The 27,985-nt window shown below is 47.6% G+C and overlaps 1 protein-coding gene across 3 annotated transcripts in view; it reads right to left on the bottom strand.

Annotated features, from left to right (window-relative positions):
- Nucleotides 1-27,985, bottom strand: part of PRKCI (protein kinase C iota) — a 1,761,305-nt gene that overhangs the window by 1,508,434 nt on the left and 224,886 nt on the right. Inside the window, exon 1 of one of the 3 annotated variants that reach the window (XM_069618563.1) lies at nt 22,051-22,268. The exons of the other annotated variants lie outside the window; for them this stretch is intronic. Within the exon in view, the coding sequence (XP_069474664.1) occupies nt 22,051-22,130 (80 nt within the window). The 5' untranslated portion in view covers nt 22,131-22,268. Of the gene's footprint in view, nt 1-22,050; nt 22,269-27,985 lie in introns of those variants that run through there. 3 annotated transcript variants of the gene reach the window in all.

The raw sequence follows: 27,985 nt of genomic DNA, 5'->3' as shown, positions 1-27,985 counted from the left end.
AAACAACGCCTGGGGCAAACAGTACATCCAGTTTTTTTTAACATGGTGCAAAGTTTGGACAATTTGCTTTTCAACAGACCGTTGATCCTTTCCACAACTCAGTTGGCCTGGGGGTGGTAAATTGTCCACATCCGATGCCTAATGCCCAATAATGCTGTTATTTCCTTGAATAGCTAATTGAAGAAGTGGGTACCATTGTCGGATCTCAATACATCGCACACACCCCGAGCGAGGGAAAACCTATCTGATAAAAAATGTAGCCGCACATTTGGCATCAGGATGCGCACAAGGACCCGCCTCCATCCATCCATCCATCCATCCATCCATCCATCCATCGGGAGACGGGACAAATTACCACGATCAGGTAGCAGTATCCATTCAATCTTTCTCCCATTTCCACGTAAGAATGGGCCAGTTGGGCATGGCAGTGTACACATCGGATAGTTCTCAATGTGTGGCCGGTACTTTAAGATTGACAAGTAGTGCTTTAGTAAGTATCTCCTGCAGATTGGGGACCAACCATTCCTCCTGTTTGTTTGCGGCAATAATCGAAACGTAGGATGAGTGATGCAGCTGGTCGAACGCGACCAGTAGCAGCTCCTGTGGCAGGACTGCCTTGCCTGTTATTTCCTGTCACCACAATAAATCTGTCGGTGACTGTTTACATCCCCTCTTTTGCCACCAGTCCTTCTCTTCCTGTGGAACATGGCCTTGCAATTCAATAATCTGGGCAAGGGGTAACGAGTTATACGATTCAGGTTGTTGCACTCGTCCTTGTGTTATCACTGGGTTTTCTGGGGTGCTGAGCTAAGGGAGATAGCTGCTTGTTTGGCTGCCGTGTCTGCGTTGCAGAGTGAGACCTTGTCTGTGTCATTGGTATGGATGGTGCATTTAACCACCGCCATCAATGGAGGGTTGGGAAAGTGCATCTATTTGTTTGTCTAACAACCTTGCATTTTGTACGGGGGACCTGTCAGATCCTCCTAAACCCTCTCCTCTTCCATCATGCCAGCCCGGAATGCACGTAGTGGTGACGTATGCTGAGTCCAAGTAAAACGACACAGCGACACCGCTGGGACCCTAGAAGCGCCTCGATAAGCGCTATAAGCTGAGCCGCTTGGTCTGAATAGTGCATGTGTAGTCTACGTGTATGTGTGGGCTAGACAGAATTACCTTGTTCACCAATGCCCGTTGTGTGGTGAGTTAAATTTGCACGCTCGAGGATAGCAAATACAGCATGCTCCATGTACAGCATTACTGAACATCCCATGGCAATCGTGGAGCTTTTCTCAATTGAAAATGCTGCAGCCGCAAGTGACTGTTCGCAAGGGAACTGGCCTTGCATCACTGAATCTAGCACTGAGCCGTAATAGGCCAACGGTCTGTGGCCTATAGTGCTTTTCTGCATGAGTACTGCATTCATCATTTGGCCATTAGAATGGGAAAACAGATAGAACCCTTGGGTGTAGTGAGGGGTTGCAAGCACTGCTGCCGTACAGAACTTTTAAGTCATTGAAACTAATAAGCATGTCCTCTGTCCACGCTATCTTTTTGTCACTCTTTGGCGCCTTCTTGAGGTTCTGCAACAGGATTCTTGTATATGCATGCTTTATCTATAATCCATGCCATGCAATAGTTGCACAGCCAGAGGAATTTCTGCATTTTTTAACTGTTAGTGACAGCCACCAACAGAAATGCAGAAATTCCTCTGGCTCTGCAACTATTGCATAGCATGGATTATAGATAAAGCATGCATATTCAGGGAACCCTGTTGCAGGGGGTTTGGCACTGCGCCCCGACGCGGTGCGCTCTGGTAGGATTCTCTTCCCATGAACAGATATCAGGTGTCCCAGATAAAGTATTTCCTGGACTGCAGTTTTGCTTTGTCTACTTTGTACCTCTTGTATGCCAACAGCTGCAAGAGAGTGACAGTCACTACGGCACTGCTGTTCACTGTCCCTGCACACCAACAGATCATCCACATATTGAATGACAGTAGTGGACACTTGGATGTTTCCTAGATCAGCATGTAGGATTCTAATAAAGATGATCGGGCTGGGGTGCACAACAAATGCGGCCCTCCAGTCCACGATATGCAGGCCGCGAACAGCGTTTACCTTTGTAATGAGAAACGGCCCACTTCAAGCTGCAAGCTGCATTTCATTACATAAGCAAACAAACAGTTTGCCCGAGATCATTACTAGTCCTCTTTTGGCTCAGACACTCAACGTGCCTCATTAAGATGTATAGGTACGCAATGTGTGTGCTGAGCCAATAGAGGAGCAGCAATGTGGGTAAAGAGGCTTGAAGGAAGGAGCAGCAGACCTTTGTGTCTCTTTCATTTTACAGTGTGGAAGACACCCTAGCAGGCAATGAACCGGGCCGCGGTAGAGTAAGCAAATAGTTTTTTTTTTCTTTCTTTTATTACACATATATGCATTTTCGAGTTAGCAGGGTGAGGGTGACTCTGACCCTGCCTGCCAATGTTCTGTGGCACTGCACATGCCTTAACTATGAGCATGCCTGAGCCCTGCCCTAGATAAATTTTCATGAACTGCCACAGACCTTGCCTTGTTGCAGCGGGTGTTCGGATGGAGCAGCAGACTATGGGTAAAAAATGAACCACAAACTCAGGAAGGTTCACTGGGCAGACTCAAACACATTTTGCCAGAGCCATATATTGATAGACACACAGGTTTGATCTGCGAGTTATCTTTGATGTTAACAGACTGCATTTAAAAACAGTTAATTGAATTTTGTGATGCAATCTTTTACCAGGTAACCTGCTACAGGCCTCTGCTAAGAAGTTGCTAACAATGTGCGAGATAGGTACTAAGTGCTTGGGTCATTATCTCCTCCGCTAGGAATCAGAAGTGGGTCAAGTGACTGGTGAAGCACTGATATATGACATGACATTTATAACGCGCCTATTTCAAGGCATGATGAGGCGAAGGAGGAGGAACAGAGGGAGGACAGACAACAATACTACTAGGCCAGGTGTCATTCAGATCGCGCAAATGCGTGGGAAGGGGGCAGGTACAGTGCAGTACATGGGAATAGATAAACCATAAGAAACTGCCAGCATGTGGCAATTGCAATATATTATTAATACAATAATAATTGAATGCAGTGATCTCAAGTTGTCCATGGCCACTTTTGAGAAGGCCATCTAGCCCTGTCTTTTCCCTCTGTATTCTGGGACTTTTAGTTTTAAATTTCCTACATGATATTTAGGAAAATACAAGTCTCAGAATTACAAACAAAAACAGGGCAGGATGACCTTTTCATGCAAGTCCAGACGAAGCCTGAGAGCTTTGCTAATGTAACGCACTGTATTACAGTCCAGCCCAAAACGGTAGCAGTTTCCCATCCAAGCAGAACCCATTTTTACACCATTGACAACCAGTGGCTTTACTTGTGAATATATAATTTATTGGCAATTTGTTAGGCGCTCATTCAGTTAGTCAATTCTGTTCTACTTCTAGTCTCACATTATGCACAGCTTGAACTCCCATTCAGTTTCTCCATGTTGCATCTTGCTAATGCAAGCCCCATAGATACTGGACGCAGGGTCCCAGATATTTAAATTAATCTCTTGCAGGGACGGGTTAGTGTTTCTTCTCTGGAAACCAGGCCAGGGGGTTGAGTGGTGGGGATTGTAGGCCATTGACTTCAGCTTCCGGTAGGGGGGGCCAGGTGGGGAATTGTAGGCCATTAACTTCAGCTCCTGTATAATTGCCCAACCCACAGCCTCTGAGTTGATTGAAAAAAAGCAGCCGAGCAGCATAGTACAGGACCCTCAGGTATACACAGCGCTTCTCATTTACCATCCAGGCTTACTCTATGTAACTGAATCACTCTTACAACGCAACCAAACCATACCTTTCTTTAAAAAGAAATATACTGTGGAGTCAAGCGACAAAATGTTTGGGTGGGCACATTCACAATATGGATTACTCCATTTTAGATTCAATGATTCCTACAAAAGCTCAAAAAATGTTGTGGTCGTCATGGGGGACTGAATTTTACATGGCCGATGAAATCTCAGATGTCTAATAATCACAGAACTTTGATGTGGGTTGACATGTTTTAAGATTTGGATTGAGAAAGAGATATGTACAGCGAGAGACAGGAAGAGAGAAAGACTGAATGTGTAGCAGTTGACGCTTCATTCACTGATGGTGTTTATCCTGCCTACACTTAAGCACCACCTGGTGATCCCCCTGTTAAAAAAGCCCTCCTTGGACCCCTAGTTGCTGAATAACTATCGGCCTATTTCTCTTTTGCCCTTCTTGAAGCTCTGGTTTCCCCTCTGCTGTCTACTTTTCTGGAATCTTCTTGGTATTTTGACTCGTTTCAGTCTGGGTTTTGGCCGGGGAGGGTCACAGCATCAGTCCTGAACTCTGTCTTGGACAACCTGGTCCACTTGGTGGATCAGGGTGGTGTCGAGGCAGTCTTATTGTTAGATCTTTTGGCTACGTTCGACACGGTTCACCATCCAACCCTGATCGCCTGCCTTTCTGTGGCCGGTCTGTTTGGCCAAGTGCTGCACTGGTTCACGGCCTTCCTGGCCGATCGTTCCCAGTCAGTCTCTCTTCCCGCTTTTCGCTCTAGCCCTGTTTCACTTTCCTGTAGCGTCCCTCAGGGATCTGCCCTGCCATCATTTTGTTCAATGTTTATATTCAGCCTCTTTTGCTTTTATTTTGACCCATGCTTTTCGATACTATTCTTACGCTGACAAAACACACATTTTGGTGCGCCTGGATCTGACCCAATCTGATACGGTGATCAGGCTTAAGAAATGTCTTAAGGATTTGGGGGCCTGGATGGCGACAAATTGTCTAAAACTAAATGGCAATAAGACCAAGGTTTTGGTCGTTGGCACAACTTCTCTTTTTGGACTGCTGAGTTTTGGCCTACATCTCTTGGTTCTCTTCCCATGCCTGTTTCCTCTGTCACGAATTTGGGGAGGGGTGGGGTAAAAATGTCCTCCTCCCTTGCTATGGATGAGCAGGTTGCGGCGGTTTGTCAGCCTGGCCATTTCAAGCTCTGTATTCTTCGAAAAGTCCTCTCCTTTATTCCAGCAAAGTGTCAGGCCCCAGTTGAGGCTGCGCTTGTTCTTAGAGTGAGTTACAATAATCCAACACGCTATCTAGCACAGCCTTGTTATCTTATCAACCGGCTCCAGCTATTACAGAATGCCTCAGCCAGGTCCATTCTTCGACCTCCGTTTGGAGCTCACATGTCTCCACTGTGAGACAGCTCCACTGGCTTCCTATTGATACCCGGATTCTTTTCAAGTCCATGTTTATTGATCACCGTGCCTTTTATGGCCTTGGGGCAGAATATATACAGGCTCTTCTTGTATTGGTCCCCCGGGTAAGACTGTCACGGATGTGTGGATGTGCCCTCTCGGTGGTTGCCGCTAAAGCCTTGGAATGATCTACCCCTCGCCTTACGCAAGACTGTTGGCCATCTCACCTTACGCCGGTCATTGAAAACTTTCTTATTCTAAATTCTGGTATATAAACTCCTGTTCAGGCCTCCTGCGCCATGATGCCCTTGGGCGAACGTGCATTTAACAAATTCAGATAACATAACAACGATGCATTGGACAGCAGCTGAAAATAGAAGTTAACAACATGGAAACACTTGGGTGAAATTAAGGTACTGAATGCATGTTGCGGCCCTCAGGGCTTGCAAAGGAAATGTTCATCTGCTGGCAAGAACATGGGTGAAATTGGGGTGGGGGTGGATTACTTACTGGAAATCTTCATTACTCTTATTCCTGTTTTTCCTTGTCACAATACTTACTCTCCAAGGCCTTCACCTCCATAACCAGGGTGTTTTTTCCATTTCTTTTTCATTTTCCTTCGCCCCCATGCTCATGTTGTGCAATCATCCCTCCCCCGCTCCACGCCACATTAGTAGTCCGGCCCACTGTACACTGCTTCAAAAGGTACATTCAGCCCTCTGAGAAAACCAGTTGTGCACCCCTGTACTAGGGGATTCGCAATGCCTTTGTATGTTCAAACCGCATTCCGCCATGTGTAAACGCAGTGAGATATTGAGAGTCTGGATGCAGGGGTATGGAAAAGAAGGCATTTCAGATCCACCACAGGGAAATGTGTTGCTTGTTTGGGGATGCTGCACAAAATGGTTGCAGGGTTAGGAACTACAGGAAATTCTGCATGGGCAATGTCATTTAGGGGGCAGAGATCCTGGATCACTCTCCAACTTCCCCCTTTTTAAAAAACAAATATATTTTTTTTTAAATAATCGTGTATATCGCCATTACATGTGGAAGTGGAAGGTACAATAATGCCTTAGTTAATGAGTACAGTGATGGTGTCCCTCATTCCTTCGTCTGCCTCTTTGGACAAGGGATATTGCTTTACCTGAGGCAGTACTGCACCTGGTTTGAGTGTTATTCTCACGGATTAACTCCCTGCAAGAACCCTACATCATGGGCGTTGGTTGTCCATAGTTGTTCAGGGACCTGCTCTAGATCTTTGTCAGTGAAGGAGGGTAGGGCAACAAGAGCCATCAGGGAACAGCACACCTTACGATATTGCACCATAATCTCACAGGGGATGCAGATAGACAATACTATTTCCCTATCGTCAACCCGATTCTCAAAGAACTCTGTACCCGTTACTTCTTTTAGAGGTACTGTTGGGTCAATACACAACACTGCGCACCACTTGCACCCATCTGAATCTGTTCCTACCACAATTCTCTTTGTCAATAACACCAAGCCCTATAAATCCAAGGAGAGTATAGTCCCTGCCACAAGTTCAGGAGTCACAACAGGCCCAACGATAACATTTATTTCAGAATATAATTTTAGCCATACAGCTTTGCATATACAAACACATATTACTGACGTAAGACAATACACAAATCCAATACCATTATCAAAATCAGCCAATAGAATAATCTGTCTCATACATACATATTTCACAACTATCCTCTAAATTTACAATAACATGTTAAGATAAACAGTTTTAAAATTTCAACAATCTTCAAGTAAAATTGTACCAAACAAAAGATAAACTTAATGCCGTCACCTTGCATAAAATTGCTCCATAGTGAATATACATTGCAAAGGTCAAACAGGTTGTTAAAAGATTTTAAAAAGCTAGTTCGAATCGTGGTTAGACTATCGCAATTTACAAGAAAGTGCTTCAAGGATTCCAGCTCAAGGCAACCACATAGAAGACACATTCTTTCCGGGTGACTTATGCCCAGTCTCGCACCTTTTATTTCAAGGGTTTCACAGTGGTTAAATTTCAACATAAGATTAGCTCTGAAAATCTGTGGATTGGGATATGCCATAATGTACAGGGGCAACGATTTAAGTGAAATCCTATATTGGCAAAATGGGCCGCTATGGTTTTTCGTAGCCAACTCAACAAGATGACACTCCTGACGGTACACATCCAGTTTCCTTTTCAGCCAGCATTTAAAACTAGGAGTGTAGGCTACAAGGGTCATACACAAACCCTACAGACCCCTTGTTATATTGTGACATAATTATACCAAACGTTCCCATGGTTATACAATGGTCAATCCTTACATATGCTTGTATTTATGATACAATACGTATGATACAATAATGGCGTTATCAATCGCCTTTAGGTTTTCAAAGCACAACACTGTTCTGCGTATACATTCAGAGACAATGCATTTCAAATCAAATTCTAAATATAGGTATTCAACTGTAACGTTCTGGGGCAACCTTAATTTATGAAGTATCAAGGCTTCAAACTTTTTCAGATCAGCATGATATTTATGACCCCATATCTCTATGCCGTACAGTAATACAGGAATTATTTTTGCAGCATATAACATCAATATAGCATTAGCTGAGAATCCAACATTTGTACCAATGAACACGCTAATTGTGTTTCCAGATTTCAAGCACTTTGCTTTAATTGTTGTCCGATGTTTATCCCATTTGAGCTCATCATATACTAGCACACCCAAGTATTTATATTCGTTGACATGCTCCAGTTTAGTGTTATCAAATGACCACACAACTTGTTTTGCAGGCTTTTTAGCTAAAAGGACCATTATCTTACTTTTGCTAATGTTCACTCGCAGCCCATTTTTATTTGAATAATCAGCCAACTCATTTAACATGTTCTGTAAACCCCTATGGGTGTGGTCCATTAACAACAAAAGCCACACCACAGATGAGGAACCACCTTTCACCAGACACGTAGCCAAATTCATGAAATGCAGTTGCATGTCATGTCAACTAAGTATAAGTTAAACAGGTTCGCCGCAACAACGCAACCCTGTTTCTCTCCACGGCACGTAGAGATGGGTGCAGAGAATTTCCCTTTTGCATCCAACCGAATACGAAACGAGGTGTCTGTATATAACAGCATCAGCATCTTTAAAAGGCCCGAAGGTATGTTCCGTGTACTTAGTTTCCTCCATAACCTATTCCTAAGGACAGAATCAAAGACAGCAGAGAAGTCAATCTATGCGCAACATACATTTGACTCGCTCCTCTTCCAAGCATATTCTATAGCTGATGTTAAAATCAATAGATCATGAGTCGTGTTGGATTTCGGCCTAAAGCCAGTCTAATTGCAATACCCTTGCAAGAATTTTCAACGGTATATCCAGCATTTCTAGCATCCAGTAATTTGTAGGATTGTCCCATGCTCCCTTTTTATAGACTGACAAGAGATGACTCATTTGCCACGTATCTGGCATTTTCCCTGTATTTCCAATTTCTTTGAATAGGATGTGGAGGGCATGTAGAGGGTGATCATTTTAGCAAGTTATTACAGACGTCGCCAGGCCGGCCACACGGGAATTGTTTAAGTGCTCAATAATCAGTGCAATATCAAGAACAAATGCTTTGCATACCCAGGCATCAGTCAGGGAGGATATTGGCTCATCATTACCCTCTTGATAACCCAACGAGAACTTAATATGATTGGACCACTGTTTTTCTGATATACAATTGATTGTCAACTCCCTTTTTTTTTAGTACCTCGAATTACCTCCCATATCACTATTATTTTTGAGGATGTGAGTTTTGCTTTTGCTATCTTCTCCCATCTTTCTATTTCGCAACACATTTTATGGTCTTTCCGCCAACTGTGGTAATAGTTCTTTATGGATTTAATGTGGGCAATGGTCACGCTCGAGTCTCTACTCCCGAGTGCAGGAAATATCACTGCGGCTATTTCTTTGTGCAGCTTCTGTAAGCCGCAGTGATTTTTTTGTCACTATAATGCCTGTTAGACATACCCTTATTGGATCTTTCGTAAACTGATTTATACGATTGAGTAGAGCACATGTACTTGCCGATGGCAGCCATCATGTTAACAAATCTAGGTATTGTCTCCCCTTCATTATTGCTTCTACTGTTCACACATTATTCTATGAATTCAGAGCCAATCTTTGCAACAGCTACATTAAGGTTCTTTCTATACCAGTGAATCCGATTTTGTCCTTCATTAACATATATTTGGCCAATTTGGTCATGAACACTCGGTACACTATGGGCCTTAGGTAGATTAAGAAGAACGCATAGAGGCAAGTGATCACTCTCCTCCAGGGCACTATTGCCATATCTAAAATGAGATTGAGACCCACAGCGTTAGTAAAGACATAATCAATTGTTGTGGCAGACCTCCCATCACCTTGTGTAATTGCCATATTGGCATCTCCGGGGCAGCATCCGTTCAATCTAGCAAACCCATATTCATCCATGAGCTTTAGCCAGGGTTTCCCCTTGTTTATTACTATTAGGTGACTTAGCCAGAGCTGATTTTCCTGAAGTCCCTAGCTCGCGACAAAAGAAGGGTTCCCTGATTTTGGCATTGAAATCCCATACTAACCATACCGGATATCATTGGGTGTAGGTATGTACGATTTTAGTGACTGTTTTTATATTTCCAGGCATTGCCACCATATTGAGAGAGTCAGATGTTTAATGAAATGATGGTACACTGTTGGTTGGAGAGTTGTGCTGCCTGAACGGTATGGGTGGATTCCTTGAGAACGGGCTACCCGGGGCATTCTTACTGAAATGAATAGTCCGCCATTCGGCCTCCCTCTTTTACTTTGGTCGCCAGTTGCTGGACCGTACTCGGACCATCAAAGTGTACAATGTCAGCTAACCAGGTTTCCTGTAAAGCGACGACTACAAATTAATCCATTTTGGCAACCAACCCATCCTCAGCAAATCGGTGTGCGAACATCTTGTATTCCAAGAGTACATTAGATTGACATCATCGACACGCCGATGTAAAATGCTGTTTGAGGGCGACTGGTCACCACTGCCAATATCCATCCCCAGGATCAACAACAGCATTACTCACCCTCGCATTATCCAATTTCTCTGTGGTCACCAATTTAGTAGCACAGACCCACTAGGTGCAGCATCAACCTGCACTGAAGCCTCCACATGCCTCCAGGCAGGAGGGCAGACACACTTGCATGATGAGAAGCAACCCAGTACAGTAGATTGCTCATCACTTACAGAACCAATTAGATTTTCCGGGGTGCCCTCATTCACCCCAATTCCCTGCAAGAGTTCGATAACCTCTTTTGGAGTCGGACCAGAAGGTGGTCCGGATGAGGTCTCATCTACAATCTCATACAACAGGCCAACAACATCCTTCAACACACACACACACACATTTGTGCGCAATTTGATTTGGTTATTGTACATGAAGGCTTGCCGTATAGGTTTGGCCTTGCATTTCACTGCATGAACGTTCTTCCCTTTTCCAGTTTGATTACCTACTTCTAGATTAAGGTTGGTTTTCACAGGGATGGGTTGCTTGGGCATTGGCATTGGAGACGCCATCTCCCTGGGTTCCAAACTAGTACTTTGGTCACGAACCGTTTTACGGCCGCAATTAATACTCTTATGTAGTAGTATGGACTGGATATCCAATTTGTTCTCAAGACATGCTGTTAGACAGAAACCTGTGCAGTTCCCTCTGGGACCACTGCAAAAGATTTAAGACTATAGGTGTTTGGCAGTAAACCCAATTGGTAGCAGTCTGCACCACCCAGATTTACCTGGTAGCTGTGGCTGAGCAGTCAGACTTCTCTGTATACTGCCTAACCCTTCTTGAGAGAATACACAATAGGTCAAGAGAGCACAGTAGAACAAGCAAACACTGAACAGAGCTTGGTGTAAAAGAGATATAATTATTTATTTAAAAACACATCTAGTAAACACACTGGCACTAATATCAAGCAGTTCAAAAACACGGTCACTAAAAGATATACACTCCCTTAAACGGTTATTAGACAAGTCTTAAGTAAAGCAACACTTATTTTCAGACAGCGGTGAGCGCTTAACGAAGATGGCCCTCTAATATCTGGGTTAAAAAGAGAGAGAAAAGGCAAAGCATAGATAGAACAGGTCCCAACACTTTAAAACGAACACAGTAAGAGAAGAAGGCAGGTTAAAACCGTGAAGTTAAAGTTCAGAATGCCGGTCCCACTTTAAGAGGATCCGTGAGAAATGAGTCCGAGGTGACACAGTTGAAAGTGCACCGAAGTCTCGACAAAGGTTCAGAAAAGTGTTTGACAACAGAAAGGGACCAGTTAGATGGTCAGGCGGCCAGCCCAGTCCAGAAGGTTAAGGAGTTACTGTCACCTTGTAGCAATCTATAGAAAGGGAGGCCTGGCGGACACGGTACCTTAAAATGGTGAGAACGCTCCAGCGGGAGCAGTTGTTCCTGGCAGCGGGTGCAAGTCGGTGCTTCTTCCGGGGGAAGAGAGGATCTCGTCGTGGAGGACAGCAGAAGGTCGTTGCACTGCCAGGGAAGAAAACAGCCGCGGAGTTCTCAATTAAAAGGAGAGGTCCTTTTATTTGCGGTGCAAGGGTAAGTGGTTATCCGGTGGCCGGGGTGCTTGGCACAGGCAATTCGACCACTGGGGCGTCTTGGAAGCGAAAAAGAAGGTAACCTGGTTGTTCCCACCAGTCAAGGGAAGAAGACTCTCCAGCCGAGAGATCTCCTCTGTCGTTGGGAAGTGGGGAGTCGGTTCAGCAGGGCTCCACCAGTGGGGTCGTCGTAGCAGGTCGGCTCAGCTTCTCCCTCTTCGGATTTTCAGGTCCTGTGGCGACTTCTGAAGTTCCAGTCCCAAAAGCCCTGCTTTTATGCAGGAAACCCCCATTCATTCAGCCTAGCTGTCAATCAAACATGATAAGTGGTGAGCGGGGCGGCTCACCACTTGGGCCAATAACGCAAGAGTGCGACTTGGGTTGGCAAGGCAACTTAGTCCAAGGTGCCTAAACCCCTTCCCACAGCCCCTGTGGTACCCAGACAGAGTGGCACCACTTAGGAGGGCTTCTGTGTAGAAGCCCACCAAAAGTGGAACAAAGGGCTCGACCTTTGGTTTGGAGTTACAGAGGCGAACACAAACGCCATTTTAAAACCGTGTTCTGGTACAAAGACCCTACCGGTGAATTAATATTAAATAAATAAACCAGCGGTATCTTTAACATTGCACCAAAAAGTGGTGCGAATAAAATACATGGGAAAATCCCATAGAGAATATTCTTAAGGAATATAACAGGTAGTATCCACTGCCACCAGCCAAAACTCGACAAGGGGGGACGGGACAGTGCCCCCTCGAACAACAGACCCAGGGGCAATCGAACTGCCCCTACCAGTACGTCCACAATATGATGGGTTGTACTGGTTCCGTTGGTAATTTGGGAATAGTAAAGCCAATGGTGACTTTACATGCCCTGGGAGACAGTAGTCAGTCCCAGGGTATGGAGTCTATGGTGGGGGTCACCTAGGACAGCCCTGTGTTACTGCACCGAGGGTGCCGTGTAACACATAGAAAAACACATGAGACCCTATGGAGTAAAAGACCCCATAGCCCATAAAACACAGATCAACAAAGGAATACCCCAAATCATGTCCAAGAGTGCGAGGAAAAGAGTCTCACTCTTGGCAGGAGAAAAAACAAACTCCAGAAATCCAGCAAAGCTGCTGGTGGGCTCACTAGGTTAGGAAATTCAGCCTAAACAGAGAATTCTCCCTAACACATGCTACCAAGGTGGTCAAGAGATTCTCAAAAGCATTAAACATTTCACTAGAGGACATACTGACTGTACTGATTTCATTCATACTCACGAGGACACTCTCCCTGGGATCATTGACAGTCTTAAACCTGTCTTCCACATCACTCACGCGAGTTACACCGCATTTCACACCAATGATCGCACCCTGAATCATGGAGTTCACACACTGTTGGTGACCACTGGATTGTTCTATATTTGCTACTATAGGGGGTCACATTTCCACAAGACTGGTCATCATGAGACTCTTGAGGTAATTCATGTCACCTCCATAAGATTACCCAGATATCCAACTTCCAATTCATCCATATCTTCACTTGCTAAATCCAAATCAGTCGAGGAAATCAAGGGAATTACACTAATTGCATTAGCACAATTATGGACAATTACAATTACGCATGCTTGCTCTTCTGATACATTCCCCAGGGTCATCCCTAGAGCCGCCTCATCAATTGTAGGTTCTAAACCAGGATTGTCATAGGGAATATTTAAGCTAAGAGGTTCACAAATATGACTCCCTACAGCCACGCCATCCAAGCAACACTTGCATTTTAGCAGGAAGTAACATTACGTCTTCAATCAATTTGGAGCCGACACAACCCAAGGCCCAATTAAGATCGGTAACCATTTCTTTGGCGGCTAGTGCCTAGCCAATTTTCACTAGTGGTGATACTTTAGGGAAATATGAAGTCAGTTGTTTGCAGGTAACACCAAGTGCTGGTTTAGAAATTATCTAGGCAAGCAGATACGACGCCCTCTCCGCAGGAGTTTATGTGGGCTTTCTTCAACTGGAGGATCACCATTAATCTCATTACACACATACCTTGGACGGAATACACCAACCTCCAATCTATAAAGAAGATGGTCATGTTCAATTTGCTCAGGATGTCACACCCAAGCAAATTTACTGGGGAGGTTTCTGACTATAGTATGGTTGCACGCACCACTTTTCCTTCTATTTTGATAGGTACTTCTATGTATGGAACCGTGGCGACAGCCCCAGAGAAGCCTTGCATGTCCACAGCTTCACCCGATAGAGGATGTTTCCCTCAGCGAAGCATGATTTAGTGGCACCCGTTTCGACCATAAAGATGAATTGCTTATTACCCATCTCAGCGCCCACCAAGGGTTTCTCATCAGGGTGGGTTGTCATGGACAGGACTGGGCATGCAAGGGCCTTCTGTGAGCGGTCCTAAGCACAATATGTGTTGGTACCAGGGAACGTGAAAGGTTTCCTTCACACGACACTCACCCCCTTATATGGTGCCACTGTCCCAATCAGAACAGCGTTATTTGTAGGTGCGGGCCCTCCATATGATTGGGTTTGCGGGGCTGCTTGCATTTGGACATTTGCTGCGGCAGGCATCTGCATCTGTGGGGGCCACAAGGTATCTGTGTGTATGCCTGGTTTATTTCATATGGTATGGATGTGGTCATAGGGGATGAACAGAAGTGTTGCTGTTGTGTCGGGCCAGTGGTAGCATATGGATGATATCCCGTTCCCATCCTGCTTCGGCATTCCCTCACAAAGCGACTCCACTTCCTCCACCCCCAACACTGAGCTGGGCCCACGCAGACTCTCTGTCCCATTCCTCCAAATCCTCCTCTGCCCACTCTTCTCCCGTGCTGCTGACCTCCTTGTTACCACTCAGGATACTGCTGTTGCGATCCACCTTTCCATTGCCCTTGCCCTCCATCCGGCCAAAATGTTGCTATTCTGTCGTCTGTCTGCGTGGCCTCCTGTTCTGCCAACTCGGTTTGTGATACTGCTGTTACCGCCCCCTTCAAGTGCTATTTTCCTAACTTCTTCTATACCAGTATCGCTTCCTCCGCCTGTACCTTTTGCACGGTTTCCTTCAACCTCGCTTCAATTAGTTTACAATGGTGGATAAATATAATCTGTATTCCGGCCCACCACTTCGCCTCAATGCCCACAATCTTCTCAAGAGATTTTTGTACCTCCTTGGGCAATCCCTGCTTAATAACAAAACAGAAAAGAGGAACTGATCAGTCCCACTGGTCTCCAGTCTACGCTCTCCACATCTCCTACAATTAAAATGTACCATGCAGGGTCGTAATCCCCCAATGTTTACTGCATTATGGACTGCAAATTCGGTGCATCGGGGTATGCTTGCTGCAAGGCGACCCACACATGTGCTTTTATATTATTAAAGGGGGTCCCCGTCATGTGCATCATCGTCTAGCTTACCTCCTGGATATCCCACCTTATCCCACACATCTCCAGGCTGGTCTCCCACGGTCGCTACAAGGAAGCTTTTTATCTCTTCCACAGCTAAAAGGAACCCCGGTGGTCTGTTTCTCAAGCGCATAGATCCACTTCCCAGTCCCCGCCGTAAGGGGGAGGAGCGCCTTCATCAGGTTGTTCTTATCCATATGGGCCCAGGGCACATATTGCATGAAGCCCCAGGAGGGTGCAGTAACAGCAACTGTGTATCCACTCCACGTCTTGCCTTCCGCCCATCACTTCCCTTTTTCCTGCCCACTGCCACCCACCCAAATCTGTTCCTTAACTGCAGAGGCCAAACACTCTCCACCCTTGGGGTAGTTTCTGGTGCCGCCTGCACCTCTTCATCCTCCAGCTCATCCATGGTGTTGCACTCTCCTTCCTGTAACTCTCTTGTCTACAAACCCCTGCCTGACCTCACAGTCCTATAACCTACACTCTCCGCTCCTCTGTCACTCTGTCCTTTCCTTCCCAATGTGCACATCCTTGCTTGCACTGCTGTTGAATCTAAACAAAATATTTCTGGCCTTCCACTCGTCCAAGACACTGTAACGCTCACCTGGCTCCCACGGAGGCGCTGGTCTAGTCTGGGTTGCTGTGGCCTCTTCAAGCGTGATGCGCAGAACTCGGACCACCGATTGAACAGGACCCCCAAATCTTGCTTGTCTGGCCGGTAGGAATAACCTTCTGCAGATGAGAAAGGGGATTAACTGTCTGCAGAATAGTGTGCTTGCTCCCCCTTTCCCCCTTCGTTCTTCTCTGACTTCCTCCAAAACCCCCCGTTTAAGCTCACCTTATGGTTTGGAAGGATGAACTCTCCATCCTGCTTCTGGTGCAGGGGCGCGCGTTCGTCTAGTTACTTCACTGGTTTTCAGAATGGTGCTGGCAAAATCCACTTGACTTTTCTGAGCGATATGCCGTAAGTATGAAGATTCAAAAGTTCAAGTGTGAGCCTCTTTTTATGTTGTCTTCCTAACCTGTGATCTGTCCTTTATTTCAGGTGCAGAACGAAGGCGATGCGTTGAGGGGTTAAATTGCCGATGGTAAAATCAGGTGAGTTAGTGATGAGGGCGACCGCTCTAAATGTCTTTATAATTCCCCAGTAATGTCTTTTGTCCTTTCCCCATAGGGGCCGGGGTGCGGTACCTGCCAACGAAGCGACGCCAACCAGAAATGTGGAATGGTTCACCAAGAAAAGCCGGTAAGTATTATGGCTGAAAATTCGGCTTTCCTCCTGTGTTCCCTCTGCTCACCTTTTGTCTCTTTTTCTCTCCCCTAGGTGCAGAGATGTGGCGACCGGTGCTGACAGCCGCAATGGAGCCGGGAGATGTCTCGAGGACAGGTGAGTGAAGCGCGACGCTGCAGCGAGCAACGCGATGCTTTTAAATGGAAGTCTTTCTTCAAGAATGCTGGCGTGAAGATTCCGGATGCAGGTAAGAAGTTTGAATAAGTTTTTGGTTTTCACCTTGATCTTCTCTTCTTTCCTTACAGGTGTTCCAGGTTCGAGGCGGGCATGGCTGGAGTCCAGGTGCAAGAGCAGACACGGTGAGCGTTCAGCTGCTGGGATGCAGAACAACGCGAAGCACGTGTGGCTGTATGGGCGTGGCTTAAATAGCCTTGGAAGAAGTCCTAGGTAAGTATCCTTCCACAGCCCCACCCAAGTAACAAAATAGTCCCTTCAGTAAAATAGTCCCTCCTAAGCCTCATTTGGCTTGGGTCTTCATGCAGCATGGTCTGCATCAGGTGAGTATGCAGCATGGTCTGCATCAGGTAAGTGCACCAAACACTTTCCTTTATGAGCCTGGCGCCTATGGCGCCAGGACTGATGTCCAACATGTGCCTGGCACCAAAGGCGCCAGGACAGAGTCCAAAGAGCCCCTATAAGGGGCCGCTGGGCTTTTACCCGGGGGCATGATGCCTGCTCCCGGGGGTGCTGGGCCTGGCCTGGTGCTCCGGGGTAGGCATCATGACAGCCACACCGCTGTTTGTTCCCCTCTTCCCAAATAACTGTCAACTGTGCCAATTCCCCTCGTGCGGATTCTAATGCCTCTTCTAATTCTTTCTGTGGTTGGCTATGTCGTGAAGTTGTTGTATATATTCCTACCACTCCTTCACACTTCTCTTCCCCCCTAGTCGCCCCTACTCACACTCCCTCTGTGCACCCACACAATCCTCATGCAATACAACTGCACTATTCTTCTCACAGGCCCTCCCTCGGCTCCCACTGGATACACAGAAAATAGTAAAACACTAAATAAAAAAATAAGCTAAAATAACCCCCACTTCTCATTCCCCCACCCGGAATATATTGGGCACAGGAATCAGAGCTCTCTAATTATACAGAGCCCCTACTTCTCTTATTCTCTTATCACATTTAAAAATATGGCGCCATCTTCTCCCCTGTCTCGGAAAGGTTCCCACACTTGTATGCATCTCTCCTCATATATGTATAACAATAATAATAATAAAAACCACCACAAGGTCTCTACACAGCATTTTGTTCCACTTCACACCAATCTATCACACGCTCTTGCTCCTTCCTATCCACATTCACCTGTCCCCACTCTGCGTAATCCCTGTTCTCTGACTCCCTTTATAACATTCCCCCCTCGTTGTAGCCTGCATCTGCATGTTCACCCAAGGTACTCCGTCACAGGGTCCCGATAACTGCCTGCACCTTCCTAGAGGCTGCACCCCGCTCCAAAAAGCAGACAAATTCTGTGGAAACGGCTCCTGTACACCAACTGCGGATGCGCGCTTGGACGGGTCACTGCAGCGCAGCCCCTCCAGAGATGCGGCCTGGAACCCTCAGTCTTTTGCAGAAAATCTGGGATCACGTCAGGGTCACCAAAAATGTAGAGAAGCCTATGAATGCTCACACCAGAAAAATACAACCCATTAGGGATAAAGGCCAAACACACCTATTGCAAGAAGGCCAAGGTTTATTCTGATAAAAAAACAAGTACACGATAGCAAAGAACTCTTCTGCCACAGAGCACTCTGGCTAACTTAGTACAAGCATTACGTTTTAAAGGGGAAACGCGTCACAAATGACGTACGTTGCATAAGGTACAAATCCACGTAGGACCCAATACATAGGGGCCTGCTCCGTAAGGGAGGCCAGGCCATTGGTCCCAGCTCCTCCTGTCCGTCTTCTTCCACATTGGGTCTTCTCAGCACGTCATCAGGTCCACAGCTCCTAATTATCAAATAAAAAGTTACAAATCATAGCATGCCCCATATGCTGGCCTAATGTGCACTAGGTACATCAGACATGGGCGCGGAGGATACTGTCGAGATCACACTATCTTACACACCCCAGCTCGATCCCAGACACGTCAGCGCCATTCCAGTACTTCCAAACCCAGACTTAAATGTGTTACTTTCCCTCCCTGGCACCTCGCAGAACAAATCACAGGGACCAAGTCTCTTCTGCTATTATCTTTTGGATAGACCGACAATAACAGTTTTATGGTCAGTTGTCTGGGACTGACCAGTACTCTGGAATGTTGGGGTCTTGCAACAGGGGCATCTGGACATTATACAACTTAGAATTAGGGTAGGGGTAGATCAGAGGCTCATGCACTCCTTCTCGTGAGTTAACTGCTCGCCGGGAACTCTCAGTCCCCTCATGGCTTGCACTGTTCGGTCTCGGCAGCATTCAGAACTTCTTGGGGGCCTAGGACGATCATCCCTGCTTCCCAACAGAAGCCACAGAAACAACCAAATGTTTGCTGGATCTGAGGCAGCGGTGTGATGCGCTTGAAGCTAAAAAAAAGCAGGCCGTGAATCTAACCCAGAGTGCGTGGGATCCCTAGCTCGGAATCTCTAAAAGATGAGGCCGTTGAACTGGATTGTACTTGTCGCCTCCGAGCTTCCTCCAGGGAGGCCGACAACTGTCCCCATGATATCCTCAGTCAAGTTCACTTTCTCCATCAAGCAGAAAACCATGGATGCTGCTCGACTCACTCCGACGATAACCTTCAGGGAGACTGCCTTGCAAGAATTCCAGGATCTGGCTGCTCCGTCCGCTCACAACCCGTTTTAGGAAGGAGGGCATTCTCTACAGATTGGGGTTTCACTGGGAGAAACGAGTCATCAAATCATCTCTGGAATATATTGCTGGCGGAGTGCACTGAGGAGAGTTGGGGTGATCCCGGGGCTGCGCCTGTGCACCCTGGTTATGGAAAATCAGAGTTCTTGTCTGGATTTTCGGGACACGGTTTCTCACCTTGTTTGAGGGGTCGGGGGAGGGAGGTCTCCAATCCTTATCCCAGCTTTATTAGCAGGGTTGTTCCCTCTCCTTCATGGATTGCGACTAGGCGGGAGGTACGGGTGACACCATGTGAATTTGCAGAGTTGGGAAGACTGACAAGCCAGTTATGGTACATAGTTTTCAGATTATCGGGGAAATCTCACGAGATTACCATGGCAACGTTGCAAGACCTGATCAGAAAAGAAACTGCAAAGTGATAGCGGCTAACGGGAGACGGGGAAAAGCAATTGAGGGGAGCGGGGAGAGAACCAAAAAAGGTGAGGGCGTGTGACGACTTGGAAGACTACTTTTAAAGCATTGTTTCCATTATCGTAGGTATCGGAAACGATTTCTGGGACATAATCATGGAAAAATATATTTGACACCTGCAGAGATCATATTTGCTAGGCAGGGTACATTGGGTCATTCGGAAAAAAAATATTGGTGTGACATGTACAGTTGCCATGGCTAGTAGGCCCAAAGAAACTAAAGTTATGAGATAATTAAGGGCCTCCGATTTAACGCAACAAAAGACTTGAAATTCAGCGGATGTGACAAGTGATGGCCAACATCCCCCATTGCAAAGTGCATAAACAACAAAAAAAAAAAGAGAACTTACAATGGCATGCAACATTACAATATGGGGGCCTCACAGGAGACCCCGAGTTAAGATGGTCTTCACTTTCCACATCCACTGAATTTACAGGGTTTTGTTGCTTTAAAGCTGATCACCTTAACTCTCAACTAAAGTTTTCCCAATGGAAAAAATAAAAATAGGTAAAGGTTAACTTGATGCTCTCATGCAATTAGGAATCAGAAAATTTATATGTGGAATGGTGGGACAGTTCTGTGAACTGTAGCACGACCTTTGGATATGCCAATTTTGTTATTTCATCTACTGCCCTTTCTTTGTTTTTTATTTTTGTAGGGATTTTTTTAAAAACATGTATTACGAAAACGTTCTACATTAGACTCCCATCTACGTCTTCGGTGTGCCCATAAACATGTTTCCATATCTGAATGTACTTAAGGCATGCGCAATTCCTGTAGAGCACCTCCACTTATGTGCCGCCGCCGTCGTGCCCCCCCCCCCCACCCAAACCCCTGCTCGACATTCTTCGGAGGAGTGTCATGAGGTCCCGAAAGCTGACAACAAAAAATGTGCATCTACATCATAAAGGCATCGTAACAGTTAATTGGCATTTTGCGATTGTGAAAAAACAAACTGCACTGTCAGTTTAGCATTCACTTTCAATATTCAATAGCCCCGTTATTCTCAACAGAACCCTGAATCAAGACCACGATACAACTGGCACCATGACATGGTTTACACTATTGTTATAAATAGAAGTAGAAAGGCTCAATGTCCAGCCACAGACCAGCTGTGGAGCCATAGTTGTAACTCCAGGATGCTTTCTTATACATATGTCAGTTCCAGTTACTCGAAGGTATATTACAGGATACATGGACATGTAGATACCAAGAGACACCCACCGAACATCCTCACACATGCAGCTGGGGCCCCAACTGACATTCATAGAACACTCGCACACAAAACTCACTCAACATTCTCCTGAGCGGTCTATCATACATTCATCAGCATTCCATGAGCATGCATTCCTGGTCAGTGAGACAGATAAGCCCATCTCACATTACAACTACGCTGAACGCAATAGCAACCCGATACTGATTTTTTTGTTTGACGACTATACCCCGCATTTAGTAATTTAAAAAAAATGAAATGGTACACAATGGATGGAGAGAGTCACAATTTCGGGTACCAACTATGAATAACGCAGGAGCGTGGAAGAGCTGGACACCTCATCGCAGGTGTCGTGCTCCCTCTGTAATGTTCGGGCTACGAAGCAGAACTTGTGGCTCCGCGCGAGGCGTGCAGACAGAGGAACTTGGACTAGGTGCTAGGATGTAAACAAAAGCATCTCAGCGACCACAGGCACAACCCAGGGCAAACAATACAAAACCTAGCACCTCTGCAAAGAGGTCCCACCGCACACAATTGACACACGCCACACTAGTACCACAAAGACAATCAAACCCCAAAAAACACGTACTGAATAAAGCAGACTACAACACATAAGGCAGGACAAATGGAAAACTCTACATGCAGATCTGAGCACAACACCCATAGCAATCACTATGTCATACATAGTGGGAAACGCGGCTGCCTAAGGAATCCTAAAGCATTGAGTTACAATACTACTAACACACAGGACATGGTAATATGGTTAGTGACATGTTATTCCCCATTCTTTAACTTAGTGACTGTCGCCTATAAAGTTTAAGACGATACCACTTTCAGACCCACCCCCTCCTTAACTAAAATGTTCCCTTCTGTCCCGTCGCCACTGAAAAGCGCCTAATACCTTCACAAATCACCCCGCAGTAACACATAATGTCACACTCTTTTAATATCGTATATAGACCACATCTGAAAGTAATAGAACTTACCCTTTGTAATAAGCTTTCACCCGCACCTGGTGCGCATTCTCCCGAGGGTGCGCCATGGTACCGTCTCGCTGTGTGGGCATCTCCTGGGCGCAGCTCACCACCTTAGCCACGTACAGGACGGACACTCCCAAAGCTTAGTGCCGCAGCACCACCACCTACTCTGCCAGAGCCGGCGGGCCGTACCAATCAGTAGTTAGAGTGAGGGGGGCAGCTAATCGACAAAAAACGGTAACAGCCAACCAGTCCACAAGGGGGAAAAGCAGCCAACCAGCGTACCGGAAGGAGCAGATCCCAGGCACAACCGGGACTAACCAACCAGTGTACGGGTGGGGGAGCAGGAAGTGAAACTAAACACAGCGAGCTGGCCTGGTGGGGAATGCAAGGCACTCGGGGGGCGAGGGCGGCGTTCACATGGCTGATTGCGACGTGCAACGATTTATTATGAGAAACAAAGACATCATACACCATAGGAACATATCAGTTAACTTGGTACTGCGAGAGAAAGTGGTAGCCGCCTATCCTCTGAACTCTCAACATGCACAACCCACAACATTCCTGAATAGGAACAATGCAGGTCAAGCCACTGCGGCAAAGTGCGCCTGCGCAAATATTCTTTGTACGTTTGTGTTTCTTGGGGCTTGCTGCAGGAAGCATAGCAATATTTTAGCGTAGCACAATTTCACACAGTGTGGGTGTCCAATAACACCAGCTTCAGACGAGTTCGAAAATATTCTCTACTGTCACCTGAAACATACCTCGATTAACCAGACGCAACCGCCTGGGCATAGCTCTCAGGTTTCCCTTCAACGCGAAAGCAAGTCATCCAGCCCTGTTTTTTTTTGTTGTTGAAATTCTGGGACTTGTAGTTTTGTCCTTTCTATTTTAAATGTAACATTGCAAATGCCAAACTATTAGAAAAAAAGACGGTCTGGATGGCTTTGCGAGCTATCGTCCTACTAGGAAACTGGAGACATCTGCCAGCAGCAGTATTTTCGTGGATGACTCGCATTAAAATGAATTAGCACAGACCACATGGAGTAATGGTTATCTAACTTCACTACTCATCCCTGGCAGGGTCCAATCACATCAACCTTAACAGCGCAAAAAAAAACGGCCCTTATCCCATCTACATGGACCATTTGCCATCCCCGAATAACCAGCTCCACTCTAAAATGTCCTTTACACTATTATGCAGTACAGAAGTGTTTCTATGCGTGACAAGGGAGGGAAGACAGAGGGAGGACAGGACAAACGACCTTACTAAGCCTTGTGTCATTCAGATCGTGCGAGAACGAGAAGTGGAAGGGGGGAGTGCAAGGGAGAATGCAGTGGAAAACAGGGCAGCAATGCTCTGAGTAAGTGCAGCCAGGGCAGCGTGGCTCTGAGTAGTGCAAGGAGTACAAGCAGGGCCGGCCTTAGGGGCAGCAGCGCCCGGGGCGAATTGGTGACCCCCCCAATCGTCCCCTTGACACCTCCCACACGCCCCTGATCAACAGGGGGCGGGGCCAAGATGTGCCATTTATTTTTATTTTTTTTAACCTCACTCGGGTGAGGAGGTAAGGATATGAGTAGGGTGCATCAGCATCCTACTGTTATTATATGCGCTCCACCGCCGCAGGCGCATTTAATAACAATGGGGCGCTTGCCACGCCTTCTGCCCCTATGCCAGCTCGGGGGAGCCTTTGAAAGACTTCCCTGAGCTGGCGTGGTCGGGGCCAATGGTGCCCTTTTGTAATTAAAGGCGCCCGCAGCGGAGGGGCGCATTTAATAACAATAGGGTGCTGCAACAGCACTGTATTGTTATTAAATGCGCCTGTCGCTGCGGGTGCATTTAATAGCAAAAGCCCACCTGCCGTGCCTTCTCCCACTATGCCAGCTCTCGGGAGCCCTTGAAAGACTCCCTGAGCTGGCGTGGCAGGGGCTAATAGTGCCCTGGGGGGGTGTCGCGCACCGGCGGTCTCCTGGTTCTCCCCCCCTAATGCCGGCTCTGAGTACAAGGGACTGTAGGATTAGAGTTACAGCCCCTTAGTGCGTGCTAGGCCCGGAGGCAGTGCAAGTGTGACTGATCAAGAAAGAGCCTGGTACCCAGTTTGATGCTGAGGGTCGCCAAGCAACCAGTTAGTACAGCAGAAGGAAGGTCAGCAGGAAAGGGGGAGAGAGAAAGCAGAGGAAAAGAGGAACGTTTTTAGCTGCTTCCGGAACTTCAGGTGATCCGGCTCAAGTTTGAGAGGGGCAGGGAGGCCATTCCAGAGGGAGGCACCTGCAGAGGAGAGAGATCTACCCCCACTATCTGCTTGGAGAAGCATCTAACCCTTAGAGAGTTGGAGGTAGCTGATTGAAGGCATACCTCTCAACCTTTCATAGCCCCTGGGTGGGTGAAAACACCCGATATTGTGTTTAGCGGGTAAAAGCCCATTGATTCCTATGGGCGTGTAAGGAGTTTGGCGGGTGAGAGAGCTGCCTAAGTGGCGGGTGATGCCTGCCAAAAGCGTGTTAGTTCAGAGGTATGCGAAGGACTCAAGAAGGAAGGTATTTTGGAAGTGAGTATTGGATGTATTGTGGGCCCCAGCCCCAGAAAGCCTTCTGGACAATACAAAGAGTCTTAAACTTGATCCTTGAGGCCACCGGGAGCCAGTGGAGAGATTTTAGGGCTGTAGAGGTACAGTCCCTGGGCTTGAGGCCAAGGATAAGTCTCACAGTCCTGTTCTGGATTAGTTGCAGACGGCAGAGAGTAGAGGAAGGCAGATTGAGAAAGAGGCTGTTGCAGTGGTCCAGTCTAGAGAAAACCAGGGCTCTGGAGATGGTGAGCTTCTGGTGGAAAGTGAGAAAGGGAAGAGTCCCTTTGAGGAGGTGCAGCTGGTAGTGGGATAGACAGTCAGGAATGAGCGAGAGAGGAGAGGAGGCTGAGGGTAGCTTGAAGGAAAGCTGAGTGGCATCTGCATAACACTGAAAGATATAGGAGAAGCCAGATCAGGTGGGCCAAAGGGGCCAAGTAGAGGTTGAAAAGAGGGAGGCGTGGCTAGCTGCCACACAGTGAGGCAGCAACCCTGTGGAGCTCCCACTTGATCCTTAAATAAGATTGTATACACCGCCAATTTTGTTTGCCATTACAGGGAGAGCGGAACACAGCACTATAGATCACTGCTGAGAAAGTTCAGGTGTCAAAGCTGCATACATGCCAACCCTCCCGATTTAGGCGAGAGACTCCCGATTTTTCAGGGAAAAATACTGCTATTTTTCACGTTCTCCCACCTAAAATTGTACTTGCCCCAATGTATTCCTATGGGGAAACTGTTCACTCCCGATTTCTCTGAAGAAGTCTCCCTCCCATGTGCCTCTGAATGTTGGCATGTATGAAGCTGAGAGGCAGAGAAGGATGGAGCAGCGGAAGGAACAAGTTACTTACCTGTAACTGTTGTTCTCCAGCATGGGTCTGGCATGGATTCACATGCTCATGAATATTCCCCGTCGTCAGGCTGGGAATCCTCGGTAAAGAAAAAACCAGTATCAGTTTCGTTTCTGATCTGTCTTTCGTAGTAATAACCAATCACTGGTCTCTGCGTCATACTGACCACAGCCAATGACTGCCCTCTACCTAAGCACCGCCTCTGGCAGCCATCTTCAGATTTGGAAGCACGTGAAGTGGCAGTATGACCAAGTGAAGAGCCGCAGAGGGGTAGGCGGGAGGGTTCGCATGTGAATCCATGCCAGACCCATGCTGGAGAACAACAGTTACAGGTAAGTAACTTGTTCCTTCTCCAGCATGGGGTCTGGCATGGATTCACATGCTCATGAATAAAGAATACATAGCAGTACACACATGCACAACCACGGGAGGTGGCAAAGGCTCAACATTAAGCATCACATAAACTCAACATTAAGCATCTTACCTCCTCACCAGGCTCACCTCAGGCGAACAGGTTGCGCAGCACTGCTTGGCCGACCCTGGACTCCTCCCTGGAATCCCGGTCGACGCAGTAGAATTTCGTGAAGGTGTGCGTCGACCTCCACGTAGCAGCCCTGCATATGTCCAGCAGGGGCACACCAGATAGGAACGCCGTGGTAGCTGCGATCGCTCTGGTGGAATGGGCTCTCGGACGGCCAGGCAGCGGTCGGTTTGCCAACCGATGACAGTACATGATACAGCCGGAGAGCCATCTGGAAATGGAAGCCTTCGAGAGAGCCTTCCCCTGATTGACAGGTCCAAAGTTCACAAAGAGTTGTGACGTCTTCCGAAAACACTTCGTGCGGTCTACGTAGAACTTCAGCGCTCTAGCCACATCCAGCGAGTGCAAAGTCCTCTCAGCCGGCGACGAAGGCGACGGGAAGAACACAGGCAACACCAAGGGTTCGTTGAGATGGAAGTCCGACGGCACCTTGGGCATGAAGGAGGGGTGCGTCCTGAGCACTACCCTCGTGTCGTGGAAAGTCAAGTACGGGGCCTTGCAGGAAAGGGCCTGGATCTCTCCCACTCGTCGTGCGGAGGTGATGGCCACAAGAAAAGCTGTTTTCCACGATAGAAACTTCAACGGGGCCGAGTGCAGAGGCTCGAACGGAGGTCCCATGAGCTTGGTCAGCACCACGTTGAGCTCCCACGCCGGGGCCGGCGCCTTCACCGGCGGGAACGATCTGAACAGTCCCTTCATGAACTCTTTCACCAGACGATGAGACCACAAGGACGTCCGCCCGTGGTTCTGGTGTATCGGGAGATCGCAGCAAGATGAATCTTGATGGACGCGTGTGCCAGACCAGCTTTGGCCAGCGTCAGCAGGTACGGCAGTACTTGGGGAGCCGTAATCCGTAGAGGGTTAATCTTCTGTGCGTGGCACCAGACAGAGAACCTCTTCCATTTGTGTCCGTAGCATTTAAGAGTCGAGGACGCCCTGGCCTTTGCAAGAACCTCTCTGCAATCGGCCGGTATGTCGTATCCTCCAAACTCTAGCGCTGCAGGAGCCAGGCCTGCAAGTTCAGCGACTTCGGGTCGTGGTGGAGGATGGCGCCTCCTTCCCTGGAGAGTAGATCCGCGTCCGCCGGCAGCTTGATCGGCGGGGACGCTGACAAGTCCAGAAGGTCCGGAAACCATATCTGCCTCGGCCACGCAGGTGCGACGAGGATCATCCTGCACCGTGACCTCTTGAGCTGGTTGACGAGCCGGATTAGCAGAGGCAAGGGAGGGAACGCGTAGAGGAACAGGCCCTCCCAGGGGAACGAGAAAGCATCGCCCATGCTCCTCGTCTGGGGAAACCTGCTGGCGAACCTCCGGCACTTGGTGTTCGTTGCCGTCGCGAACAGGTCGATCTGGGGTGTGCCCCACCGTCGGAAGAGGCGATCCACCAGATCCTGCCGTAGTTCCCACTCGTGGCACGAGCGCAGCTCCCTGCTGAGTGAGTCGGCGATGGTGTTTTTTATCCCTGCCAGATGAAACGGTACCAGAAAAATCCCTTGGGCGACGGCCCAATGCCACAGGTCCTGCGCCTCCTTGGACAGCGCTGGGGACCTGGTTCCGCCCTGTTTCCTGATGTAAAACATGGTGGTGGTGTTGTCGGTGAAGATCCTCACCACCTTGCCCCTGAGGGACGGAAGGAAGGACCTGAGGGCCCAAAACACTGCACGGAGCTCCAGGACGTTGATATGCAGGGACTTCTCCGTCGGGAGCCAGAGTCCCCTTGCGTGCAGATTTTCGGTGTGCGCTCCCCACCCTTCCAGGGAGGCATCCGTGGTCACAGTCTCCTGGTGGGCTGGGGTCTGGAAGTCCATGCCCGCCGTCAGATGCGCGCGGGTGCCCCACCACCGTATCGCTCGTCGGAAACTCTCGTCGAGCTTGATCCTTTCCTCGAAGCTGCCCGTCGTCTGGATCCAGCGCGCATCCAGGAATTCTTGCAACGGGCGCATCCGGAGCCTGCACATGGGAATGAGGTAGATGCAGGAAGACATC

The sequence above is a fragment of the Ambystoma mexicanum genome, chromosome 10 (genome assembly GCF_040938575.1).
Source record: "Ambystoma mexicanum isolate Mex_15411 chromosome 10, UKY_AmexF1_1, whole genome shotgun sequence".
NCBI lineage: Eukaryota > Metazoa > Chordata > Amphibia > Caudata > Ambystomatidae > Ambystoma > Ambystoma mexicanum.
The sequence above is the reverse complement of the archived record's forward strand: the minus strand, read 5'-3'. Positions and strand labels throughout refer to the sequence as shown.